The sequence below is a fragment of the Entelurus aequoreus genome, linkage group LG18 (genome assembly GCF_033978785.1).
Source record: "Entelurus aequoreus isolate RoL-2023_Sb linkage group LG18, RoL_Eaeq_v1.1, whole genome shotgun sequence".
NCBI classification, from domain to species: domain Eukaryota; kingdom Metazoa; phylum Chordata; class Actinopteri; order Syngnathiformes; family Syngnathidae; genus Entelurus; species Entelurus aequoreus.
Window position 1 is genome coordinate 31,659,518 of NC_084748.1, and position 25,533 is coordinate 31,685,050.

The window sequence follows — 25,533 nt, forward strand, 5'->3', positions numbered from 1 at the left end:
GCATCAGAGGGGGGACTAGTAATAGATCGAATCGGTGCTATAACAAGGAAATGAATCAATTGGAGGCAGCAAATCAATGATCTTGTTAATTCAAGAAGCAGAGAGAAGAAAAAGCTATTGATCCGGCATGCAAACACCTAGAATACAAGCCAGCCAGTCTCATGGGGACGGTCTTCAAAACAATAGGAAATCCTATCATTAATCTAACCAGCACACTGGCCAAGCAAGCACATGATGGGGGAATTGTACAATGAATGAAGAAATACTAAGTGTGTATTATCAAATAGGAAAATATTGTTTAGCTTTTAAAGTTACATGGTATATATTAAACAGGTGACAATGAAAAGTAAACTATTATCACTATCCTATAACAATACTATGAGTATAATTTTCTCAGCATGCTAAAGTTAAACATCATGATACAAAATCAGGGGTAAAAACAAGCAAGTCAGTTGAAGTAAAATGTATGTGCTTGGGCTGAGTAGGTACACACAAGTACTTTAAGTTGCTTTTGTTCTATCTATCAATCTATCTTCTTCTCAGGCAGCTTAATCGCATAAGGTCATGCACATTCCAAAAATGCTAATGCTGGCACACTTTCTACAAAAGGAGAAATAAATATTCCAGCAACAAGCAATCTGTCAGTACAGATGTACAAGTGTGAATGAGTAAATTGAGTTTGAAAGTTAAAGACGAAAGTAAAGTCAACATGTATAGTTGTTCAGTAAACACAAGAGTTTCCAGAAAACATTGAAATTGAATAAAAGGAGGGTTGAGATGGATGGAAGGGTGTTTTTCCAAGAACATCTATGGGTAAAGGTTGGCACTTGCAAAAACTAAAGGAAATGAGACACACAAAAATCATTTTTCGCCAGTTTGCATTGAGGAAATCATAGGTTAGATCAGTCAAGAGGTTGTGTGTCGGAGTAAAGTGAATGTTTAGTAGTCTTCAGTAACATAATAGGTCCGATCCATAACTCTTTGAAGATACCTTAGAGCCCACTAGGGGCAAAGGAGGCATACATTTGTTTTTTCTGGAAACCGGGAGATGTCTGTTTACCTCTACTGGGCAAAGAAAAAAACAGAGCGATGGTGACTTCTCTGGTTTCACTGAAGGAGGCTGGATTAATGAAGCCACCAGGGGATTCACTTGTGTGCCTCTGAGAGTGTGCGTATTACAGCAAAAGGGGCAACATAAACCACCCAGGCTTACTCTGGGCCCAGCACTTCTGTGATTATTTGATGACTTGAAATATACAAGTAAAATATTTATATGGTGCTTACATTATTTAATAGAAGTGTAGCTTTCATAAACTGGTGCCTCTAGCACTGTGCAATTTATAAATACAAACTATTCAGCTGCACTGAACATTTCACAAACAAAATATATGAACAAAAACTATATGTTGGCTTGCCTAAACAATAGTCCAAGTGTCCTTAAACGCGACTTATTGCTGGCTACATGCACTGTCTGGGCCACAACATAACAGCTGTTGGGCTCAAGTTCCCACAGTCTTAAAAGGCCCCCGCTTTAGCACCTGCTACAGGGCAGCCAATCTGGTCTGGTCAACTTAATGGTCCCCAGTCAGCTGGAAAGACTGACATGTCTCTCCATGTGGAAGCAACAAAGGGTGGGAGCAGGGTCTGGTATAAGGGTTGCATGAGGGAAGTTGGGATACCCTTCACCCTATATGGGGCTTCCCTTTCAGACCTTTAAGTCACATGTTTTTTGCCGACACATTCTGAACAAACCAACTATGACCTGGTGATTGTCACTGTGTTCATTGGGGAGAATACAAAATCACCACAATAGCTTTGGTATAAACTAGCGTGTGGGAGTGTCAGCTAGTCTGCAAGGCAGACACAGATCTGAGGCGACACAACTAGGTCACTCTAGTTTTCCTACAGCTGCACACCCACAACATCTACGTGCATGCGTTTGTGTGGACACAATTCTTGGGCTGTTTAAGTAAGGCGGATATATAAAACCATTGAGCCATAGTAACCCCAGCAGAGGTCAGTAAAAGTGGTGTGGTGTCCTAAAAGTAATTTATTATATATTATTAATTATGCAGAAAGCCAAAGGTTTATTCATCTACAGACACACAGATTTTCAGGTTTGGTCTTCTAAAGGATTTAGCGGTATTTCTATGTCTGTATTCAAATTCCTTGCCCACAGATGAGCAAAGTTTGTACTTGAAGTTGAACTAGGGATGTGCCGATTGATAGGTCCGATCAGTATTGGCCCATCTTCTTAAAAAAGTATGTGATTGCCATTTCTGATTAATGCCTTTCAAATATCTATCACAAACGCCAAACCTAACATTGTATTAATTTTTAATCCCGTTCCGACAAGCTAGCAGCTCATTGCGTGTCTTCATACACAATATGTAGCCGCTGTCCTAAATAAATAATTAATCACCTCTATTACGACAAATAAACTGCATTTTCCAATATCTTAGATATCATTATCAAGTATTAGGACAAGGCTAAACATGTTACACACAGACAGCAAATTGTAAATGGCATTCTAAGCTAGCTAGAAACAACAGAATAAATAAGTGGGGGGTTACCCACATATGCGGTCCTCTCCAAGGTTTCTCATAGTCATTCACCGACGTCCCACTGGGGTGAGTTTTTCCTTGCCCGTATGTGGGCTCTGTACCGAGGATGTCGTTGTGGCTTGTACAGCCCTTTGAGACACTTGTGATTTAGGGCTATATAAATAAACATTGATTGATTGATTGAAGTGCATAGTAAAGTTTAAGAAGTGTAGATGGAACAGTGTTACAGCAGAAACTAAGCAGTTCGTAACAGGAAATAGACAAGTAGATAAATAAGAGAGACAGAAAAATATAACATCTGTTGGTATGTCAGCAATGTCGCAAGTGGTGTCGATACCTATATGCTCAATACTACAGTGATGAGATCGATATTTTTATTTTCTCTAAATCATTTTTTTTGTTCTAGCTAATTTTACAAACTCAGACAGTCGGTCCCTGGAGGACTGAGGGCAAACATTATTTTAAACAATAGATAGTAGTTTCTGATTTTATTTAAATTATTGTGTACTATCTACTTAATTTTGATAAAACAGTTGTCTGTAATAAAAGAGAATAGGGAACAAGTCACAATATTGTCAAACTGTCAATAACACTCTATAAATAAATGTGCGGATTGTCTTAATACTTAATAGTCAAGCAGAGATGAGTTAAATATCAGGGTCGTTTGCTGCATAGCTAATGACTATAGTTTGTTGACTAGCTGTCTAGTTGTAAAGCACAGCTGCAACGGATCTGCTCACTGCATACCAGGTGTTGTATTTGTAATGTAAGTTAGCAATTATTATAGTGAGTGGTTGCCCAAAGAAGAAAACAGATGCTTGCATGATTTCCTGTATTTGTACACCTACAGTATTTAGGTCGCCAGTATGTTTGACTACATGGACGGTTCTTACAGCTATCCATTATCAACATACTTGTATAATTCTAAGGTTGCTTTAAGCATTGACCTTGTAAAAATAGAAACATTACATCTTGGCATTTTTTGAAATGTTTCACATACAAATGACATCTTTGTCAAAATATCGCTGTTCACACTAATCTGAAAAAAGCATTGACACGCTGTAACATGAATGCTAAGCACTGGCACACACCCATCACTTTTACCATGTTTAAATGAATCAGAATTCTAGCGCAGGGCTTAAAAAGATGCACAAACCTGGCTGCTGTTTGCCTGCAGTGACCTCTGTAGAGTTTGGGGTAGTGATGCTGGTGCTTGTAGAAGGTGAAGAATAAGGTAATGAAGGTGACAAAGACGAGGAGGAGGACTGTGTGAGAGCACTGAAGGCTCCTGCTGGTAATGGCTGGCCTCTCTTCAGTAGCTGCTTGTTCTCCTGTTGGCGGAAGCGTGGGGGCACCTCTCTTGGCGGGTAGCGAGCACCGTGAGATGACAACTGGCACTGCAGTTGAGGGGAAGTCGTACTCTGTGGCTGGCTACTGGAGGAGTTGCGCTGGTCATTGCCAGAATAAAATGAAGAGGAGAGTGGTAGCTTAGGACTGGCAGGGGGGTGGTGGTTGGATGTGCCGGGGTAAGTGGGAGCAGGCTCTGGCACTGGATGGAAACACCCACACACACACAGACAGACGACACATGCAGTAAGCAAGGTATTAATTTCATGGTTAGGGTTATACAGATACTGCTTTTGTCTGATGGTGCCAGAACCGTAGTACAAATTACTTATTTTTGTACTGAACTTCTTGGTGGAAAGGGGTATTTTCTGAATCTAAAGTTGATGTGTTGTGCCCTTTCTTTCTAGCCTGGTGTGATTGTAACCCTCTTTCCGAAGTATCTCTCTTCAATGTAACTAATTTGAAAAGTGCCATTACTGGAACCACTGAATACAAAGGTTGGTGAGAAAAACATTCATCAAGCCAAAATATCCTCTCCAATGTGCACAAATACACAACTCTTAGGATGCTATTTACTATCTGCCTACTTCATTGAAAAATCTGCTCATTCTGCTGCAGCTAACTTGTGACAGGCAATAGGTTGTGAACAAAGCTTTGTTAATCTTGATAAATAGTTAATAATGTTGTTTTCTGTTGTCCCAGGGCATATGAAACATTTGATGCGGAGACTGTTTTCATTGAAGGGAGGACAGGCAAAAAGACTCTGCATGTTTATATAAGAAGGTGCCTTGTAAAAACAAGAGAGGGGAAAATGTACATTAACCAATCAAGTACATCTATGAGCGGTTGTGCACCGCACACAAGCTACAATGGGGGTCCGAGTGGGCCAAGATTACACAGGTTTTTACTGTGCCTGCCAAGACCTTGTCCAAAACCTTCACAGCAAACACAAACCTAATCCAAAGGCCGGAAACAAAAATAAGTATATCCTGTGGAGATACACTTCGTACATTGAGAGGGAAGACATGGCATTGCCCCCTTTTTCTGTTTGTGTCTTTCAAACGCCTTCACATCTTTGTAGAACACATAAATATTCAGTGCACACACATATGTTTGCACACCCCCTCCCTCTCTGATTTCAAACACACTTGCAGAAACATTGAAAGAGGGGAGGGATGTTGAGAGAGCGAGCCTCCCCGCTTCCTCCCTCCAGCAGTATCTGGCTGGCTGTTGGCCTGGAACTGCAGCCGCTGACGCACATCTCTGATTAAATCCTGCTCAGCCCGCCTGATGCTGCTCCAAGCCAATCAGACAACAGGATAGCAAAAACATGCTTCCCTGCCCCCCTGCTATCCTCTTCATCCACTACTTCTTCTCTTGCATTTGCAACCACCCCCTCTCCTCTGTCTTTCCATCACAGCAACTCTAAAACCCACCTGCTCTCCCTCTCGGTTTCTCCATTATTTCTCTCTCAGCCTGATGTTCTCTGTGTTACTCTCTCTCTGAGCCTTCATCCATCTTGATCCCGCCCACCATTGTATGGTGCAGTAGACTGCAGTGACAAATCAAGAAACCATGCAACCTTTTGGAAGGACGGAAAAAATGCAAACCTTGTTATCTGGTTGGACTCACTTTAGCACCGATTTTCAACCCCAAACGGAATGTAAGCTACCACATAGCAGTTACATGTGTATTATAATGAGTACCGCAATTTAAACTAATAGTTACTTGAGGCATCTATTTGAAAGAACCATTTTACTTACATTAGCATTAAAAGGGTTCCAGAACCAGGTCTTCGCTACTGGTCTCTAGAATATGATAGACGCACCTGCCTGAATAGAAGCTGACAATTGTGAGCGCTTTGGCAAAGGCTATAACAGTAATATGAGACAGGATGTAGCTGACACTTTTATAAAAGCATTACACTGATTAAAGCTGCTGTATTTCACCAAGCAATTCTGCCTGTACACAGTGGGAGGCTGAGAAAACGCATACAAGAATAATCCTCCACTAAAAAAAAAAACCGACTGAACAATAAGAAGTAAAACTAGAGTAGATATTGGACTTTAAGAGCGACAGGATTCAAAAAGGGATGCTATATTTTTGTCGAAGGGGTGAATGAGATCATATATTTTATGTACGTGTATGTTAATGGGGCATATAGCTGACATAGACCAGGATGACGGCTGGTTATATTACTTGAGGCTTGTTCCAACGCGAGCGCCCTTCTGGGCAGCAATCTAACCATGGCTTTAAGATGTCTACGTCTACACAAGGTTGCACTTGCTACACAGCTGTAAGATCATGGTTGTGTGTATTTTGTTTGCATGTATTTTAGGGCTGCAACGATTCAATAATTAAATTGATTATTTTGATTAGAAAAAAACATTAATTTCCATTTTGTTGCTTCAATGATTTGTTAAATAGATTAAATATGCTAACATTGTTTACGCAAGACTGCTCCTATAGAGCACGCATAAGAGTGGTGCACCTATTGGTGATGTAGTTCACACCGCCATTGTAGTGGCCTGTGTGTGTGTGAGAGGGAAGAGCGGGAACAGCAAGAGACATGCTCAAAGAAAGTGGAAAAAGAGCAAAGAGCCCAGAGAAGAGGAGAGATAAGTTTTATGATTAATCAAAAAAACTGAAAAAGACAGTGGTGAAATGTTTGCAACGTCAAACAGAGGTGGCATTTCACAATAGCACTACATCTACAATGCAGCATTACCAGAAAGCATCCTGTATATTTAAGAGCAGCAAACGAGCAGAAAAAAGGTGAAAATATTTTGGGCAGGTAACATCTAATGTGAGGTAACCATCTGTTTGACTTAAAAATTAAATGTTTTATTGAAACACATGGGGGATGTGGTGACATGATGGCATTTACAGTTTTTATGTTAATGCTAGTGAGTTTGTCCAACAATCATTGGACCATTCCTCCAATTATTACCTTTTCAAATGTGTACTGTATATTGTCAATCAATATTTCATACTTAATCAGAGAGTCTTTTTGTACAGTATGGTTTGTTATTTATCATATCTAGTTTGAGGCTACACATTTTTTTTAAATTATATACATTTTTTAATGCAAGTATAAAGTGATGCTTCCGTGGTGAAAGTGCAATTTCAATGTTACGTGCAAGAAGCAAGAATAAAGGTCAGAAACATCCTTGTTTAACTATTTTCCCTACAAGATGCATTGACGTGAGAATTTATCATCTATATTATTAAAATGTGATAATAAAAAAAAAAATCAATAGAACTTGTCAAGTGTCTGGCAAGCAGTATCTTTGAGAATGTAAGCTCCCTCGTGGAAATTAGGCATCCAGAATAAGTAAAGTGAGTAAATAGTACCTGCGAGAGAAATAGCTCTCCTTTGCTTTGATCAATCAGAAATACATTCACCAGGGCGTGCTTTTTAATTTTGAAGAAGACAGCTCCTTTCTTAATTCATGAGAGGTGGGCACATTCTTTAAAAAGGCTTCTCATAAAAACACCACAAAGAAAAAAAATAGTCTAGTAGGGATATCCCTCAGATAAGAGCATGTCTATGAAAGATTAAATGAGGAATGTGAAGAGTATGCTCATTACATTTACTGCCATTGAAAGGGAATGAGATCTGCACACAGTAAATTAAAGAGGTTACACGCGTATTGCATCTGAATGAATAAAATATGCTAGTTCAGACTCTCTGTGGATGTAGTTGACGAGATTTGCGAAGATTACAGGTGTGTTTTGCAACATTCCCTTTGTTGACTTGAATCAATGTCTTATTTATTTTGCATCAGCAATATTCATGTTCTGTGGGCGGCACACGGGCCAAATCATAAATTAAGCTTTAATAAATAATGAAGCAACCCAGCTTTTGGTGTGCTACTGAGCAACCAATATCAGCCTTCAATAACGCAAATGTCTCACAAAAGATGGCATTATATGAAGGGATTTAAGACCTTTGCAGTTTAACTGGGCGCTTCAGAGATAAACACATTTGGTTCACAGAACAAAATATGATTATAGTATGATACAAACATGTTCAACGATGTGAAGTAGCAAACACAGCTCAAATCATTGAAGGGTGGAGGAAATGTGCATATTTGGGCCAGGATTGTCAAATAGTGACCGACTTAAAGCATCTAATGAAGCTAGGGTATACAGAAAGCCTTTCTCCACACTAAATGGTCAAGTGGATGGCTAGACAGCTTCAGGAAAAGGGCAAGTTAACATGGAGGACAAAAAGACGAGTATATATGGTACAGTGTGGCACAGAGCCACATAAGTCTACCGTGCCAGGCAGCGCAGGTTCCCATAGCTCTTCTGTCTATTGTCTGCAGAACCACTTCATTATGCAGCCATGTTTGTCGTGGGGGGGATGGACAGCACGCACGGGCCTATACGCCCTGTACAATGGTGCCATCCCCCCAAGCCAAGAAGAGATGATAATGTAAGGAGGAATTTACATCTGTATACAAAATGTTATAAATGCATCTCCTCCATTGACAATACTACAGTTAGTAACAAAGTAATGCATGGTTTCAGTCTGACAGATTTAAAATCTGCTCTCGACTTTAAACCATTTCTGTTCTATTTCACTACACGTGTGTTAATCTCCTGTTTTGCATTTACTATTTCATTGTATATGTTGTGAGTTTATAGACTACCTGGTGGTGGGAGTCTCTCTGAGGTCCCATCTGCTTGTATTAATAGGGGAAAAACTCCCTAGCACTCTCACACCACATTATGGCAAAAACATTCTCACCCCTCACCCTTTCTATATAAAAGGCAGTTACCATAGAGACTGACTGTTGCCTCCCCGCACCTCTATTTGCCTCTTGTGGCCTCATGTGACCTTCTCTCATGCCTCCTCCATCTTCTCCATCTAATTAGTGCCCCCCACCCCCTATTTCCCATCTCCATCCCAATGCCAGGCTCCCCTTTCTCTCTCATGGGTCATGGTTGTTTTTCACTGCTAGAGTATGTGTTGGAAAGAGGAGCTACAATTAAAAGCGCTAATTTGGTTTGTGTACACAAGATGCATCAAATTTAATTGTGTAAATGTAATTGACAGAGTAGCAATATTAAGCAGAGGGAGCATGTTTATTAGCAATAAAATATGTTTCTACAAAAATGGGGAGTGAATAATGACGGAAGGTTATACTTAAACACGGGTACAGGACAAGAAAATTGTGTGGCACTGTACTGTTCTATAAAAAGTAATATGTTTTCTAGGGAGGTTGATTTGTTTTACAACATATACAGCAACTGCTCTAAAACATTATGACCACTTGTGCAGTATAATAGGATCTCGTACATACATTTGTTTAATTTTACACAATTATAAAAGCTGACTTTTGAGAGGTATACAGTCCAGTGAGAAGTGTTTTGTTCTTATCCTTCAAAAAGCCTCTGTTTTGGATGGAAAATAAATAAATCTAGAAGCATTTTCTTTGTATGGGGGTATAGTTTGTAGTGGTGTCAAACTACCAAACACCAGGGTTTTAATGTATGAGAAAAAGGCCATAAGTACCAGAATTGAGTAAAAATATTTGTTTCAACGGGGACTAGCTGTCAAGAGTGAAAAGCCTTCTCAATGCAAACACAATCACAGCCTTTAACTGTATAAACATGTATGCAAACATCTTGGCCTCACAGCACAGCAGAACTGTCACTCAGAGCAGCTAAGCCACATGTTATTAATAATCTGCCAGACATTTGACACGGAGCTTCTCGCTATGTGGAGGAGGAGAGCGAAGATGAAGGGGAGGGGGGAGGGTCCAAAGGCATCAAATGGCCTCTCTTACCAGCAGCCTGTGAGTGATTCTGCCGTATGAATTGACAAAGAGCAAAGCATTGTTTAGGTCTGTGTGGCCCTGTTGTTTCCTGTCGCTCTGACCCCAGGCTTTCCCCTTCATCTCTCGCTCTCCTCCAACATTTGACACGCATGCGGGATGAGTACACAAGAGGGGTGGGGGTGCGGTAGCGGAAAAACAATTATGCGTGGCAGTCATAAATCCACGGGACGTAATTCGTGGGCAATACACTATTAATTCTTTTGGGTGTTTATGAATGTGGCTAAGTGAAGAGAAGAGCTGTGTCGATGCTTAAATAAATTAGCCTCTAATTGGATTGTGATTCATGAAATTCCCTTGTTGTGTTGACGCAATTAATAGCATATGAAATTGCAAATTAATCCAATACGGAAACATGCACGACACTTGTGTTTATTTGTGTGTCTCACTTTGATAACCATTGATGCTGTTATCACTTTGTTAATGATGTTGCTGCCTGGATGGGATGAAACAATAAGTGGACATGCAAAGGGTGTGGATGACAGGACAGGACGGGGTATCCATACCCTTCGTTTTATACACAGTACTGTGGAACCTCCAATTTGGAGCAGTACAATTTGGAATTTAATCTCAACTTTTGGGAACAATAAGATGCAAGTTGTACAATGGTACAGCATGGCATTATAAAACCCTTTAGCAAAAGTCCCTACACTTCATCATTCTGAAACTTTAACTCAGTACCCCAAAATAAGTGTTTTTCTTTGGTATGTTGAATTCCAGTACCAGTGATCCCAAGGAAGAAAAATGTGGTGACAACTAATAAAATGTAGGAAAGCAGATTAATTCTAAATCTGAACAAAACAGAACTGAAAGTGTCCATATAGGCTAATGGATTTTTAGAGCAGCAAAAAAACGCAAATGCCGGTTTTTTAGACTATCGGTGTTCGAGAATTTGACATATTGCATTGCGGCACTGCAGCACCTGCTTCACAAATAGCTTTTGAGTAGCGTTTTGCTCGGATAGTGCATTTGCATAATTGTGATTCTTGGCAGGTTACAAGCATGCTAAATGCCACCACGGCTCAAATATTTCTGCTTTTCTAAATCGGCAAGGTAAGCACTTGCTTGAAACTATTACATTGAAGACAGGAGTGTGCACATCTTTTTAAAAGATTTAATACGATACATGTGGTTTGACTTTGTGTTCTTCCTGCTCGCTCTCTCACACTGTTAGCAATAGTATGCTTTTGTTCCGTTTGAGGAGCCAATGTGAAACAGCCCGACTTGATTGTGATTGCAGTGGTGGTATTGAGAGATTGTGATGAAGCTGTGTGTGTGCATGGAGTGAATAATCAGCATCTCTTTGGAAGTAATGGGAAATAGGACAATGGAGACGGATGGGGGGCCCTGTATCAAAGGTCCACCCTGTGTGTGTGTATGTGTGTGCGTGCCTGCGCACGGGGGCTGAATAGGGGCAGTATGAGGCCGCCTGCTGGATGGAGCCCTATGCTGGTGCGAAGCTCTATGCCTAATGGGGGGCAAAGAAGTTAATTCCACTGTGCTGGAGCTTTATCTCATTTTCATACATATGAACAAGCTTGGCCGAGATCGATTACCACAAACAAATTGAAATGCTTGGAGACCAAAAAAGGCCTGCAGAGCGGTGAGCAGAATAAACGTGATGGGGGAAGGCGGCGTGCATCTGTATGTGTCTGTGAATTTCTGAATTTACCGATATGGATGGAAAGACACAAATCCCTTCTGCATACTGATTGCTACCTTCCTACATACACACACACATCTATTCTTTTCTACACATGAAAACAACTCATTCCGGTCAATAATGCCTTCCCTAGAAGAGATACAGAGGTTATGAGCAAAATCAGAGGTAGCTTATTGAGCGATTAGTCAACACAACAACCCTACTTTCTTTATCATTCTTTCAAAAGAAATAGCCAATCACTTCCTCATCCTGTGTTCCTTTCTCGCTCATTAAACATAACCATAAAATAAATGACCATGCAAAGAGAAATGTTCAATATTTGCACCGTCATTGACTCCAGTTGGATATTTTTGGCAAGTCTTAAGTACTTACTGCCTCATTGTGTTCGACAACCTCTCAACTCCATCACTTCAGTCATGGCCCTACTCACAACTTTAGCTCCATTTTTTTGTCGCTCCAATCAGAATCACCCAATTCAGTTAATCTGATCATTAGGAATGGGCGATATGGCCTAAAATCTATATCGCTATATATAGTGCTGCCTCCTGCGATAACAATACAGTATATAATTTAGTATACAAATTATAATAGAGCCATTTCAAAGCGGACTACAAAGGCTCGTAATTTGGCTACTGATGTAAGCAGTAGCATATTGCTTCGTTTACAACAGTATTATTTTCTCAAATGTGTTATTAATCTACTTGGTAATTTACTGTTAATAGACAGTTACTTTCTGTTACATGATTCGAGTTACACTTCTGTCAAAATGTAATAAGCTTTTATTATTGTTTGGATACTTAACATTTGTTTTGGGTAATACTAAAAATTTGGTATCCAAACCAAGCAGTGGCGGTTTAACAATATAAATTAAAATAATTCAATTATTTCTTACTACTGGCTCAGATTGAAATCCTTTGGTTTTTGCCCTTAAAGTCCTACTGTGTCCTGTGACGTATTTGATGAGTTTGTAAACCATAACAAAAATTACTATTTTTTTTGGATAATAAAAAAATATCGATCGAACCAATATAGTATCGATCGTACAATGATGTTATACTTTGTATCGTTAAGTTAAGTTAAAGTTAAAGTTAAAGTACCAATGATTGTCACACACACACTAGGTGTGGTGAAATTTGTCCTCTGCATTTGACCCATCCCCTTGTTCACCCCCTGGGAGGTGAGGGGAGCAGTGGGCAGCAGCGGTGCCGTGCCCGGGAATCATTTTTGGTGATTTAACCCCCAATTCCAACCCTTGATGCTGAGTGCCAAGCAGGGAGGTAATGGGTCCCATTTTTATAGTCTTTGGTATGACTACTGTTGGTATCTGCATCGATCTGCCCACCTTTGTTTACATTGAAGAGCTCTAGCTTGCGGTTAATTGTTAGCATATAGCATATCCTCCTACGGTGTGTTATGTAGCATGTTTAGCCATTCCTTGTCATCAACATGCATTATCACAATATGGCAGTATTGAAAGCTCTGTCAGCCAAATCAATATTTATATTACCTATATCGAGTAACCCAAAGTATCATATTTGTATTTTTTTTCAAGATTTTCAAATAAATGAATGAATACAAGCTCAACATATCACACGGATAATAACCAACTATAAGAGAAAACTCCTTGTCTATGTTTAAAGCTGAGAGAACTAGCACAACTCTACGGTTGTCAAAAGATTAAGCCGTACTTTGTACTCTAGATATCCATTCATGTACTGCATAGCAGCCATTAATGCATTAAGACTGAAAAGAGTGTCTTAGCTTCTGCTTCTGAATAATAAAAAGGGATTTCCATCTTGTAATCCACAAGCTAAAAGATGGTATTAAAAAATCTTCAAATTAGGAAGATGTTGGCTTTGTGCAACGCAGTGGAAGCTGTAATGGAAGGAGGCGGTGATGGGTGCTGGCAACAAAATAGGCAGTTCAGGGGTCAAGACAAGCTCTTATGACATTCAATAAAGTGACACCCAGATGGACACAATGGTGTTAAATCTAGGGGAGGATAGCAATCAATCCTAGAAACACTCCAGAATGCTTTATTTCGGTTTGCTTTAAAAAATACCATCAAGGGTAAGTGAGGACACTGGATTTTCAGCCTGAGGCATAATAGCTGAATGTCTTTTTTCCCTGTGCTTCTTTTTTTCTCTTTACCACTTCCCCCTTACCCCATTCTACCCACAACACACTCTCTGTTATGTCAGGGTGCCCTCACGCTCCACTGCCTGCTGCTGCGGGCAAACCAGACGTCTCTCTGCATTTCACTCCACTGCATAGGCTCTGCTCTATGTGTGTGTTTTTGAGACGTTAGGACGTGGGGCACACAGTTGCACATGTGTGCGCACACACCCTCACTGTCAGAGGTGCGTGTAAACCCAAAAGGCTGAGTGTAAATGCTATGTGTGGTAACATAGTATTAGGAGGTAAAGGATAAAAAGTACTCACCTTTGGGTTTCTGTTCTGTAGCCTGCAGGGGGAAGACAAAAGTGGACTTCCATTAGATAAATATAGCAAGGGTGAAAACTTAAAATTCAAATTCAAATGGGTTTTAATATAAAGCTCCAACAAAAACAATATGGGGTTGGCCCACTTATTGCAGCTGTAACAGTTTCCAAGTCACATTCTAGAACAGCGCTAGTCAACTAAACTGTTCTAGGGGCCACATTTCCAGGAAGCAAAGGATCCGGGGTACGGACTTCTATCCTCACTATTGTTTTTATTTTGAGAACAAGCACCCTATGTAGTGCACATTTGTTTTTTTTCTGTTTCTTTTGATAGTTACAAATACACTGCCGCCCTATGCAAAATACAAGTGTCCACGAGCCTTTTAAGAGCTTAAAATGTCAATACAAGAATCTGTTTACACTAGTGAAAATTCCTCTCTACAAAAGGAAAGCTCTAGTGTTTTTATTTAGGGCTGTCAAACGAATAAAATATTTAATCGTGATTAATTGCATTGTTCGTGGTTATTTGGTTAGCTAAAAAAGCTGTAGTGTTATATCAGGGCTGTCAAATGAATAAAATATTTAATTGCTATTAATCCTATTGTTCATAGTTAACTCAAAATTAATCACAAATAATTGTAGATAGATATAATTTTTCATCATTAACAAGTGTACCATAGACAGATGATTTTCAAGTTTCCAATACCAGGACTAGACAATTAGTTTGCTTTAATAAATGTTTTTTTAAACATCAAGCTTTTTTTTAAATTCAATTTTTTTAAAACAGCTCAACACAAAAAGACAAATACAATTTTAATGACGATTGTGAAAATGATCTCCAGTGCTTTAGTGTCTTGCCAGATTTTGTATTTTGTAGGAATACAGAATTTCAATTCCTGCTATAGGAGCATTTGCATTCAGAGGAGGAGCTACACTATGTTTAAATACCAGTTTCACGCATTAATAACACAAAATGATGGATTGTTACTTACGATCATGGTTTGATTGTCAAAAATGTTTGGTAATGTAGTCTGATATTTCTACCTGAATAAATGCTTCTGATATTCTGTACATTATGTGTTGTACAAGTTAATACTATGTATTTCACCACATGACAATGTTTTAACTATCTCTATTTAGTAATCAAGTTTAATAGTCAGCCAGCTCATCATTCTGTTGAGGACTATCAATCAGAACATGTTATAAAATAATATACACATTATTTCAAAATTCCAGAGAAAGTCCCCCTCTATATTCCTCAACTGATGTACTAGCATCTATTTAGGTAGAAAGATCACTAATTACATTACAAAAGAAAACATTACAATTTTGACAAAGCATTTTGTTACTGTAGTTGGACCAGATGTCCCGCATAGTGCTATTGTTGTGAAGCGGGAAGTATGGGATTGGTTTGATAAGAGGTGTTTTGACATATTTTGACGTTGTGACAACAATAAAGAATATAGTTAAGTGACTCTAGAATTCCTGCCGACCATCTTTCCTTTTTGATTAGCTTTTATGCCAACTTACAAAAGCAGTTAAAGTAACAATGTACATTTTATGTTATCAAAGTGAACTAAACTACACCTCTGCAAGAACGCCAGCAGGCAGTTGCTCCAGTGATGACGTTTCACGGCGATCGTGAATAAAAAAAAAGTCTTGTCTTGTCGAGAGAATTACTTGCCATGGCTTTGGACCTGGTATTTTCATAATGGCCATTATTGCTCATTATTTTCCTGCTTGTGGCTCATCAGTAAACGGTGAACGCAGCTACATTTTTCCACACTACGAGGGTCAGAAAGGACCCATGCGCGTTAATTGGACGTCAAAAAAATTAGGGCCGTTAAAGAAACTTACAGTTACGTTATCGCGTTAATTTTGACAGCCCTAGTTTTTATTACATTTAATTTGCTGCAAAAAAGTTAGTCTTCCCCAAGTTGGGACTCAACTCAAGGGCTAGTATAGTGTATAAAAGCCCTGTTCTGGAACAAATGGCCTTCCTTAAACTGTTCCTATATAGTTGGAAGTACAGAATTGCACATGTGTCTCAATCTGGTGTTTAATTGTCAATTCCAATATGTGCTCACTTCTAAGATTAAAATGAGATTTACTGCATATTTGTAACTTCAATCAATGGAATTACGTATTTATCCCTACCTTTTTTTGAGCGTTATCCTTCTTGATCTTTTCTTCTTGCTTTTTCTTTCTCTTTTCTTCCATCAAATGGTTCTCTTTCTTGTGTTGCTAGCCTCTCTCAGCTGTACAAAAAAAAGGATGACTCAAACATGAGGAAATAATTCCAGTCTTTGATTTGCATTGTTTACTTTTCCACAATAACAATTTAGACAGATTTGACATGTGTATAGATGTAGACATGTGTACCATTGAGGCATACAGTCAAAGCATCTGTGTATGCATTCCAAATATGAATGTTAAGCCTCCTTAAAGCCTCCAGGATTTACTTCAAACCGGAGCAGAAGTACACAGTGTGTAAAGATTCTTTTTTTTTTCTTTCCCATCAACAACACTCACTTCATATGTAAATGTATTTGGCAGGTCCAAGGAACATTCACCTCCCAGCCCATGAAGTGTAATAGGATACAACAAACAAACGAGAGGAGCGTAAAAAGGGGAAGTGACAGCACAAAAAGACGCATACATGAAATAAGGAGACATATGAAGAAAGTGAATAGCAAAAGCCATTTGGAAAGGAATTCGCATGACGAGCAAGATGGCAGAGCGCTGACAGTCCGAGAAGGACAGTCCGAGAAGGACCGTGTTAAGTTACAAAGTACGCTGAGATCTTATTGTGGCGGCATGAGTCAAACTTGCTGCATAGATCGCCTGAAGCCACACAAAGCAAAAATGTTTTGTATCTGCCTGTAGTTCCTTTGGCTTTGTTTTGGTGACAGCTCCTTGAAACTATTGCAGGCGTGAGTTGAGGACCAGGACTTCAGTGTGCATGTTTGTGCACCATGTGTCTTCATCTCTTTTTGTATCAAATGTATTATACACCTCTGTAACAAAAAAAACATTACTTGTGTACACTATGATGATACTTTGGGGATATTGATATGTTTATTTAATTGGCTTCCTAGTACAGTATAGACAAAACAAAACTTGTAATACCTTAAAAGCGAGTACCAGTAACTAAAACTTTGGGTGGGAAATATGAGTGCACAAATTCTGCAATGTTTTTTTTACATTATATAGTAGTTAAAGGCCTACTGAAACCCACTATTACCGACCATGCAGTCTGATAGTTTATATATCAATGATGAAATCTTAACATTGAAACACATGCCAATACGGCCGGGTTAACTTATAAAGTGCAATTTTAAAATTCCCGCCACACTTCCGGTTGAAAAACTCCTTTGGATATGATTTATGCGCGTGACGTCACAAAATCCACGGAAGTGGTTGGACCCTATCTGACCCGATATAAAAACCTCTTGTTTTCTTCGACAAAATTTCACAGTATTCTGGACATCTGTGTTGGTGAATCTTTTGCAATTTGTTTAATGAACAATGGAGGCTGCAAAGAAGAACGTTGTAGGTGGGATCGATCGGTGTATTAGCGGCTAAGTACAATACTTACAGCAACACAACAAGGACTACTTACTACGCCTAGCCGATGCTTGCCGCCAAACCCACGGATGAAGTCCTTCGTCGCGCCGTCGATCGCTGGAACGCAGGTGAGCACAGGTGTTGATGGGAAGATGAGGGCTGGCTGGCGTAGGTGGAGCGCTAATGTTTTTATCATAGTTCTGTGAGGTCCGGTTGCTAAGTTGCTAAACTAGCCTCAGCGTCGTTAGCAACAGCATTGTTAAGCCTGACCAGACTGAAAATTTTTAACCGTGTAGTTACATGTACATGGTTTAATAGTATTGTTGATCTTCTGTCTATCCTTCCAGTCAGGGGTTTATTTATTTTGTTTCTATCTTCATTTGAGAACGATGCTATCACGTTAGCTCAGTAGCTAAGTGTGTCACCGATGTATTGTCGTGGAGATAAAAGTCACTTTAAATGTCCATTTCGCGTGCTCGACTCTCATTTTCAAGAGGATATAGTATCCGAGGTGGTTTAAAATACAGATCCGTGATCCACAATAGAAAAAGGAGAGAGTGTGGAATCCAATGAGCCAGCTTGTACCTAAGTTAAGGTCAGAGCGAAAAAAGATACGTCCATCACTGCCTCTCTAGTCCTTCACTGTAACGTTCCTCATCTACGAATCTTTCATCCTCGCTCAAATTAATGGGGTAATCGTCGCTTTGTCGCTCCGAATCTCTCTCGCTCCATTGTAAACAAAGGAAAATTGTGAGGAATATTACCTCCTGTGGCGTCACGCTACTTCCGGTACAGGCAAGGCTTTTTTATCAGCGAGCAAAAGTTGCGAACTTTATCGTCGATTTTCTCTACTAAATACTTTCAGCAAAAATATGGCAATATCGCGAAATGATCAAGTATGACACATAGAATGGATCTGCTATTCCCGTTTAAAAAAAAAAAAATCATTTCAGTAGGCCTTTAACTTTTTTTACACAAGGTAAGTGTATCGCAACTTTTTTTAAATTGGTCTTTTAAGTTAAAAGTAGGCCCGGGCTGTCAATAAAATTTGCTGAATGATATATTGTCCCACCAATTATTGCAGATCGACGATAATATCAGCATTATTTTGATACCAAATGAAGCATTAATTTAATCATTATATATAACAATAATGAAAAATAATATTAACATAAATACTAATACCAATCTGAATAATAATTATAATGACAATAACAACAACAACAATCCAAGTAAGTCCTCCATCCATCTACCGCTTGTCCCTCTCGGGTGGCTGGAGCCTAACCCAGCTGCACTAGGGCGGAAGGCGGGGTACACCCTTGACAAGTCGCCACCTCATCGCAGGGCCCACCTAGATAGACAACAGTCACACTAACATTCACACAATAGGGTCAATTTAGTGTTGCCAATCAACCTATCCCCAGGTGCATGTCTTTGGAGGTGGGAGGAAGCCGGAGTACCCGGAGGGAACCCACGCAGTCACGGGGAGAACATACAAACTCCACACAGAAAGAACCTGAGCCTGGGGATTGAACTCAGGACCTTTTTATTGTGAGACACATGCACTTACCCCTGTTTCACCGGGCTGCCCGCAAGTAGTCCTTTTAAACGCAATGTACTTTGGACTTTCCATTAGTGTTTTTCACCATTGCGTATCCCAATAAGTAAACAAACAAAAATGTAATTGGCTCGGAATCTCAGTTCGCAAAAATAAATTTAATATTGCACATTTTGAAGTGCAGTTTTTTTCCCCATTTGGAAAAACTGGGTTGGATGTTTTCTCTTTTTTTTTTAGCTACCACTTTTGAACAAATTGTGCATACTTGCTCGTTCGTCCGTGGTGCTCACTCGCTTAAAGGCCAAATATTCCCACAACAGACATTTGCCTTTGCAATAATCTTTTTTTATCCTAATTTTTGTTACTTTGCACTGCTTCTCACTAGAGACTAGTGAGGCTCTCTGTTCATGCATTCTGTGTGTGTAAGTTATCGGTCCTGCCTCCACCCATCAAGACAAAGATTGTAGATGACTGACAAGTGGATTCACTGCTTCATTTAATTCTGCTATTTAATAAACATGTTCAGGTGTTATCAAGTTTATTTTCACGGTCACTTAAGGTGTTAAAAGAGGGTTTGGAGAGGGTTTTTGTTTTTATGTTACCAATAATGTAACCCATTGGTTACCTTATTTTTACACTTAAAGAAAAACTGACAATTTACGCAGGAAGTCTAGTCAGTTTAAAATGGTTTTACATTAGGATGAAACCCAGAAGAAGGCAGTGGTATATAAACTGATTTGTGCCCGCGACTGACGCTGCATAGCAAGCATAAGAGGTCTGAGGTCAGACTAATCTCCGGGAGAATAGTCAATAACAAATTAGCAATGCTAATGATAGAAGAAGATAAGGCAAAGAGGTCATTTTAACAATGTGAAATGCAGCCAAATGCTAGAAATTGTGTGTGTGACAATCATTGGTACTTTAAATTGATTTGTGACACACAGCAAAGCAGCTCCCTTTAGTATTCACTAATTTAACATTTGGTAGAAATTCCCAATCTGCTGGGAATTCCTGCCACATCCCGGTTGACACATTCCATCATTTCCATCCCCATGTTGTCAATCACTGTTCCACTGCCGCGTCCAATCACTACATGTTTTAAATCATATGCTGCTTCGAATACAGCTTTGCCACTTTCAATATGCTGCTATTGCAAAAATAAACTGTGGCACACGTCAGAGAAAACTACTGGATTTTATTGAGGGTGTTTATCTTTTAAATGCGGCAGTAGGGACAGCTGGCTTTTTAGCTGACAAAGTAAAAACCTAGGCCTCACATAAAATACCTGTCTATCTGACTCTACCTCAGTACTGCTGACACAAGTATCTCATCAGTGGTGACCCAGTATTGTGCCCTATACAACAAACTAAGGGACTGAATCCAATTAACATATTTGTTTATATATAAGAAATGTTTTGCCCAAAGGAGCTCCCAATATGTTCAAAGCACAGCTACAATGAAGAAGGAATGCAGGAATTATGAGGTCACAGACTCACAAAGAAAAAGAGGGAGAGCTTGACGAAGAAAGACGACGCGGGGGATGTGTATCTGGTGCCTGTCTTTCAGTTACAGATGCATGGAGGGTGTAGGCGAAAGAGAATGGGGTGGGCAGACGAGGCGGGGGAAAACAGGCGGAGGATGAAAGCAGACGCAGAACAACAGTAATAAGAACGACAGCCGCCGGAGAACCAGACATGGCTATAAAGGAGACTAGGCTTGAAGTTGGAAAGAGAATCCTCACTGGAGCACTGGCAGACAGGGAGAGAGTCAGCAGAGTAAGGACGGGAAACACAGAAAGATCCATGTGCCTTGACTACTAATAACCATAGGAATATGGGGGAAAAGATTGCAGTATGAAAAGAAACAGTGCATAAAATAGTGCCGCTAAGAGATGCCGAGCCGTGAAGGAGAAGACAAAGAAAATTTAAAAACGCTAAGACGCCGAAAAGAATACACAATGCTTCACATGGTAACGGCTCTGGTAGAGCACAGTCTCAGTGGTGAAGCAATATGATCTGGCCATAGCTACACAATGTGGGAAAGCTATCGCCACCACTGTTACCATTTATCTAAGCCAGTCATTCCTGTGGGTTACAAAAAAGCCACAAGAGTCTCTGGAGGATTATTATTATTAACGGACATGGAACAGGATCAGTGCTTACCTTATTGCATCTTTACTTCTATACAGAGTAATATGGGTGGTTATTAACTCAGCATGGTGATGTTGGGGTGACTGAAACAAGCCTGTAAATTCCAGCAGCAAGGTTGTTGTGCTTCAAACACTGTTTACCAAGAATTCTACAGCTACCAGCTTGGTCATCAACAGGTGTGTGTAAACAAACACAAACATGCTTCACTTCTGCTCGACTGGGCTTGATCAATTAAATGTGCCAGTGAAACTTGTGGATGCTGGGATTTGTTGAGTGACTTAAGAATGGTGATGAAAGAAAAAGCCAGAGCAGGGGAATAAAGTCCAAGACAGAAATAGCGAGAGAGTTATGGAATGGTTCTATAAATAACAGCTTTGAGGTTTGCCTCGGCAAAACGAGCTCGCAGTGTGTTTGCTGAGGAAGCAGCCGAGTCGATCTGAAACTTTAACACGGTGACAGCTCATTAAGAAGGAAAACAGCACGGGATCGAGCAGGAATACTTGCTCGCAGATGCCATGACTTTCTCAATTGTCGACTGAAGTCAATGAGCTGTCAAGCAACACATTCTTGATTGCTTTGTGTTTGTCTATGCAGGACGGCACATATTCTGCACATGCTTGCATATTTTAATATTTCCATTATTTGTGTTAAGATATTGCAATTTGCATTGTCCATCAACGGGAGACAACAAAAACATATTTTACACCTATGGTACCTTGAAAACACAACAATTAAAGCACATACTTTTTGCTAGAAGACCAAACTAGTTGAGACTGCATCAATAATGTCCCTGCTGGTTAGAGCCAAGTAGGGCAGTCCATTTTGCAGATAATCAGAAATCAATTCCACAGAATCAACCAAGAGCAACAAATTTGATCATGTTGTTTATCCATATTGCAATGCCTCACATTCCCTTTATATGTATTAACCTCTCTTTAGGCCTGGGCCGATATTCGATAAGTCAATTAACAGACGATAAATGAAAATTAAAGTTGGTAAGTTTTCCAGCGTCGATAAATCACCATGTGCATACATTCAAGATCAGCCACACTTTTTGTCGCTTTAGTGGCTACGCATGTTGGTACCATAGCGGAATGAAAAGAAGGGGTGAATTGTCTTGTCCTCATTAAGTGTCTTTGACTCTTTGTGCAGCGACACGGGCCCGCTAGCATCACACAGTGCAACTAGTTAGCATGCAGCAGCTAACACGGACAGAATTATCACAAAACCAAATACCGCCGCACCAATATGGGAATATTTCAGTTTAAACCTTTGGAACAAGATGAGCCGATCAACACTCACATTCGGCCAGTGCGCGACTACAACACCCATTTGGAAAACAACCACTCAACAGTCCACACTCACTTCGTGTTTGGCGAAGAAGCCAGGTCTCTGTAAACAAAAACGGTGCAAAACAGTGTGCGCATACAGAAAGTGCGGTTAAACACATCGCCGAAGACATGCTGGTTTAAAACTAGCATCTGTCAAACTTAATTTTGTTTTGCATAGGACTGTTAATACATATGTTTAAGTTGTAGTATTTATATTGTCACTTTGCACTTTTGTTTAAGAAGGTCCTAACTTGATCGTCAGTTAATGTGCAACTCTACCTCTCCCTGCATGTTCAATATTGAAGTGCAACTTTGTTTGTCAATACTTTATTTAGCCATTTCATTTATTGTTATGGTATATGTTGTGTATATATGAGCCACCTCCAATCCCCTCCTTAAAATGTTAATTTTATTCAAGTGCAAACTTTCACTTAAAGTATATTTAATTGATTTTATTTGATTTAACTTGAAGATTTAAACATTTTCATTCCAGTTACAATGCTTAAATACACAAGAAATACAAGTTAATTGCACTTGAAAGGATATACATGCATTATTATGTATTATCATTAAATCAAAAGTTAATTTGGTCTCATAAAAATAAAAATGGCAATATCGTTTATCTGCAATAGTTCGTAGGTCAATATATCGTCAGGCAAAATTTGTTATCAACCCAGGCCTACCTCTCAAACACATTATCACATACAAGTCAAGAGTAGGACCAGACATAAACATTCTGTTACTTAACTTGTTTATAATGAGTATATCATGGTAGGCCCTATAGTGTAAAAACTGTCAGAATCACGAGAGCCAAACTACACACAAAGATGACAAACCAGATGTTCACCAAGACGAATGAGAATAATCCACTGGAATAGATTTATCAAGGTTACATTGGCACAGCTTCCTGACACTGCATGCACCAAAATGTCAGTCAACAACTCAGAAGTTGACAATGGTGTCAGCAATAACAAAGACCACACAGAAGATGGATCAGAGTGTACCCGTTGGGATACATTTTTAGTTCACTGTGCTGATGTTGGCGACAAAGCAAACAGTAAACAATCTGTCTAAATCTAATCAATCAATCAATCAATGTTTATTTATATAGCCCTAAATCACAAGTGTCTCGAAGGGCTGTACAAGCCACAACCCTGAGCGTAAAACCAGCTGTTGTATACTAGTGCTAGTTACATGGCTTTAACTGTGGGCTTTGGACGTGCTGTAGGGCTCAAGGCATGTTATATAATGAGTAAGGCTGTCCAATGTTTGTTGGGGAGTGAAGAAGAGAACATTTGAATTGGATGCCCTGCATATTCCCCGTCAGCTTCAATGTGATGCCATTCGCCTTCCCACCGTGTTTCTTCAATTAGCCAACATGGAGGCGAGGGAGGGAACAGGGGCCCCCCCAAATAAACCTCCGCACAGTGAACATTCCCCTGGAGCCACGCCAGGACTCACAGGCAAGCAGCTTGCCAGGTTTTCCCTTCTTACCCTCCCCCTATTCAAAGCTGACCTGGCATATCCCTGCTGGGGCCCCCCTAAACCCTGCCCCCTCCATTGGCACACACGTTGAGGAAGATGTAAAACAGACGCAAAGACTAAACTATATTTTAAACTTCTACAGAAAATAAATGTTACATTTAGGTACAGTACAACCATCTATAAAATGATGTTAAAAGTAAATATATTCAAAGTCACATACACATTTACAGGGATGTGAGCACCGTTTGAGGGAAAAATAAGAAGATTTCTATCAGCACCAAGTGCTGCCACGCAGAACCCAAAATACAATTTTGAAAATCAAGACAGCATTTCCTGCAATTGGGTGCATTTCTACACTTTATTTTACTTTTGGGTTTATTCTCATCCAGCAAACTCTTTTAACTATCTTTTTGACACTTACATGTCCCATGTAATGCACCAAATATTGTTTAGGGGCTTTTTTAGCAGATAAAGACAAAATAATGATAAAATCCACCACCATCAACAAATTTACACTAAATTAACACCAATATAGCTACCGTATTTTCCGGACTATAAGCCTCTAACAGACATACATCACTGAAAGGTGGACAACATATTTTTAAAACATGCATTTTAGTTATATCCTAACAATGATTAAAGTCCCAATTTTTCCAGTGATTATTTATTTATATCTTTTCACACATAACGTATTTCATTTATGCTGATACATATAAAATATCAAACAGAAGATACACCAAAAGACAAATACTGTAACTGTTTATCTTAACTTTGCAGTTTAAATTTCCGTTTATATTTATTATAAAGAATAAATGAACATGCTTAGGAGATTTCATGAAATTATTATCACTTTACCAGGTAATGCATAGTTTGTCTTCTGAATATAAACCAGCTCCTTGTGTTTTGATCAAGCAACATGATCTTTGTGAGAGACATGGCCATGTTTCCCATAATTGATTTCCTTGGGGAAAATCTTACTTTTCGCAAAGCCATGTTTATCAATCTTGTCAAAAACAAGTCTTAGTAGTGTTTTATCAATAGTTTTTTACAGACAAGGCCAGCGCCAGGGATTTTTAACTCTCGCATCAATTTTCGTAACTTCAGACTGCCAGGTAACTTTTGCCATGTTTATCCCTTGTTTACAATGAGCTCAAAATCTCGCTTACTACCGTAGCACTTTTGATAAGGACGTTAAACATTATTCAAGTCTGTCTGCCTGTCTGGGGCATCATCGCCATCAGTCATCAAAACAAGAATGGCGGATACCTATGGAGGCCGAGAACAGTTGGAACAAACGCAAACGCCACAAGACAATATCACAAAGCCAAAACACGACAACTTTCAGCTACAGCACAATTGCAAAAGCCACAACAAATAAACGCCAAAATACAATAAATAAAACTGTAACACATTTTTAAGCCACAAAAGATGGGAGAGACACAACGGAAGTAATAGTGCAGCAAGTTTTGCCAACAAACAGACTTCCTGAGGCGGAAAGTTGAAAACTGTGTAATGAACATAGGGCTGGGCGATATGGGCTTTTTTTTTTTTTATCTCGATATTTTTAGGCCATGTCAAAAT

At 39.5% G+C, this 25,533-nt stretch overlaps 1 protein-coding gene across 4 annotated transcripts in view; it reads right to left on the minus strand.

The window, feature by feature from the left end:
• The window catches only part of LOC133634037 (trinucleotide repeat-containing gene 6C protein-like), a 55,923-nt gene that overhangs the window by 25,871 nt on the left and 4,519 nt on the right, over positions 1-25,533 (minus strand). For 3 of the 4 annotated variants that reach the window (XM_062026980.1, XM_062026977.1, XM_062026978.1), the window contains 3 exons: positions 16,019-16,119; positions 13,863-13,884; positions 3,721-4,113 (listed from right to left, as the gene is read on the minus strand). In XM_062026980.1, coding sequence (XP_061882964.1) covers positions 3,721-4,113; positions 13,863-13,884; positions 16,019-16,081 — 478 coding nt within the window. In that variant the 5' untranslated portion in view covers positions 16,082-16,119. The remainder of the gene's footprint in view (positions 1-3,720; positions 4,114-13,862; positions 13,885-16,018; positions 16,120-25,533) is intronic. The other variant, XM_062026981.1, reaches the window with a different exon arrangement.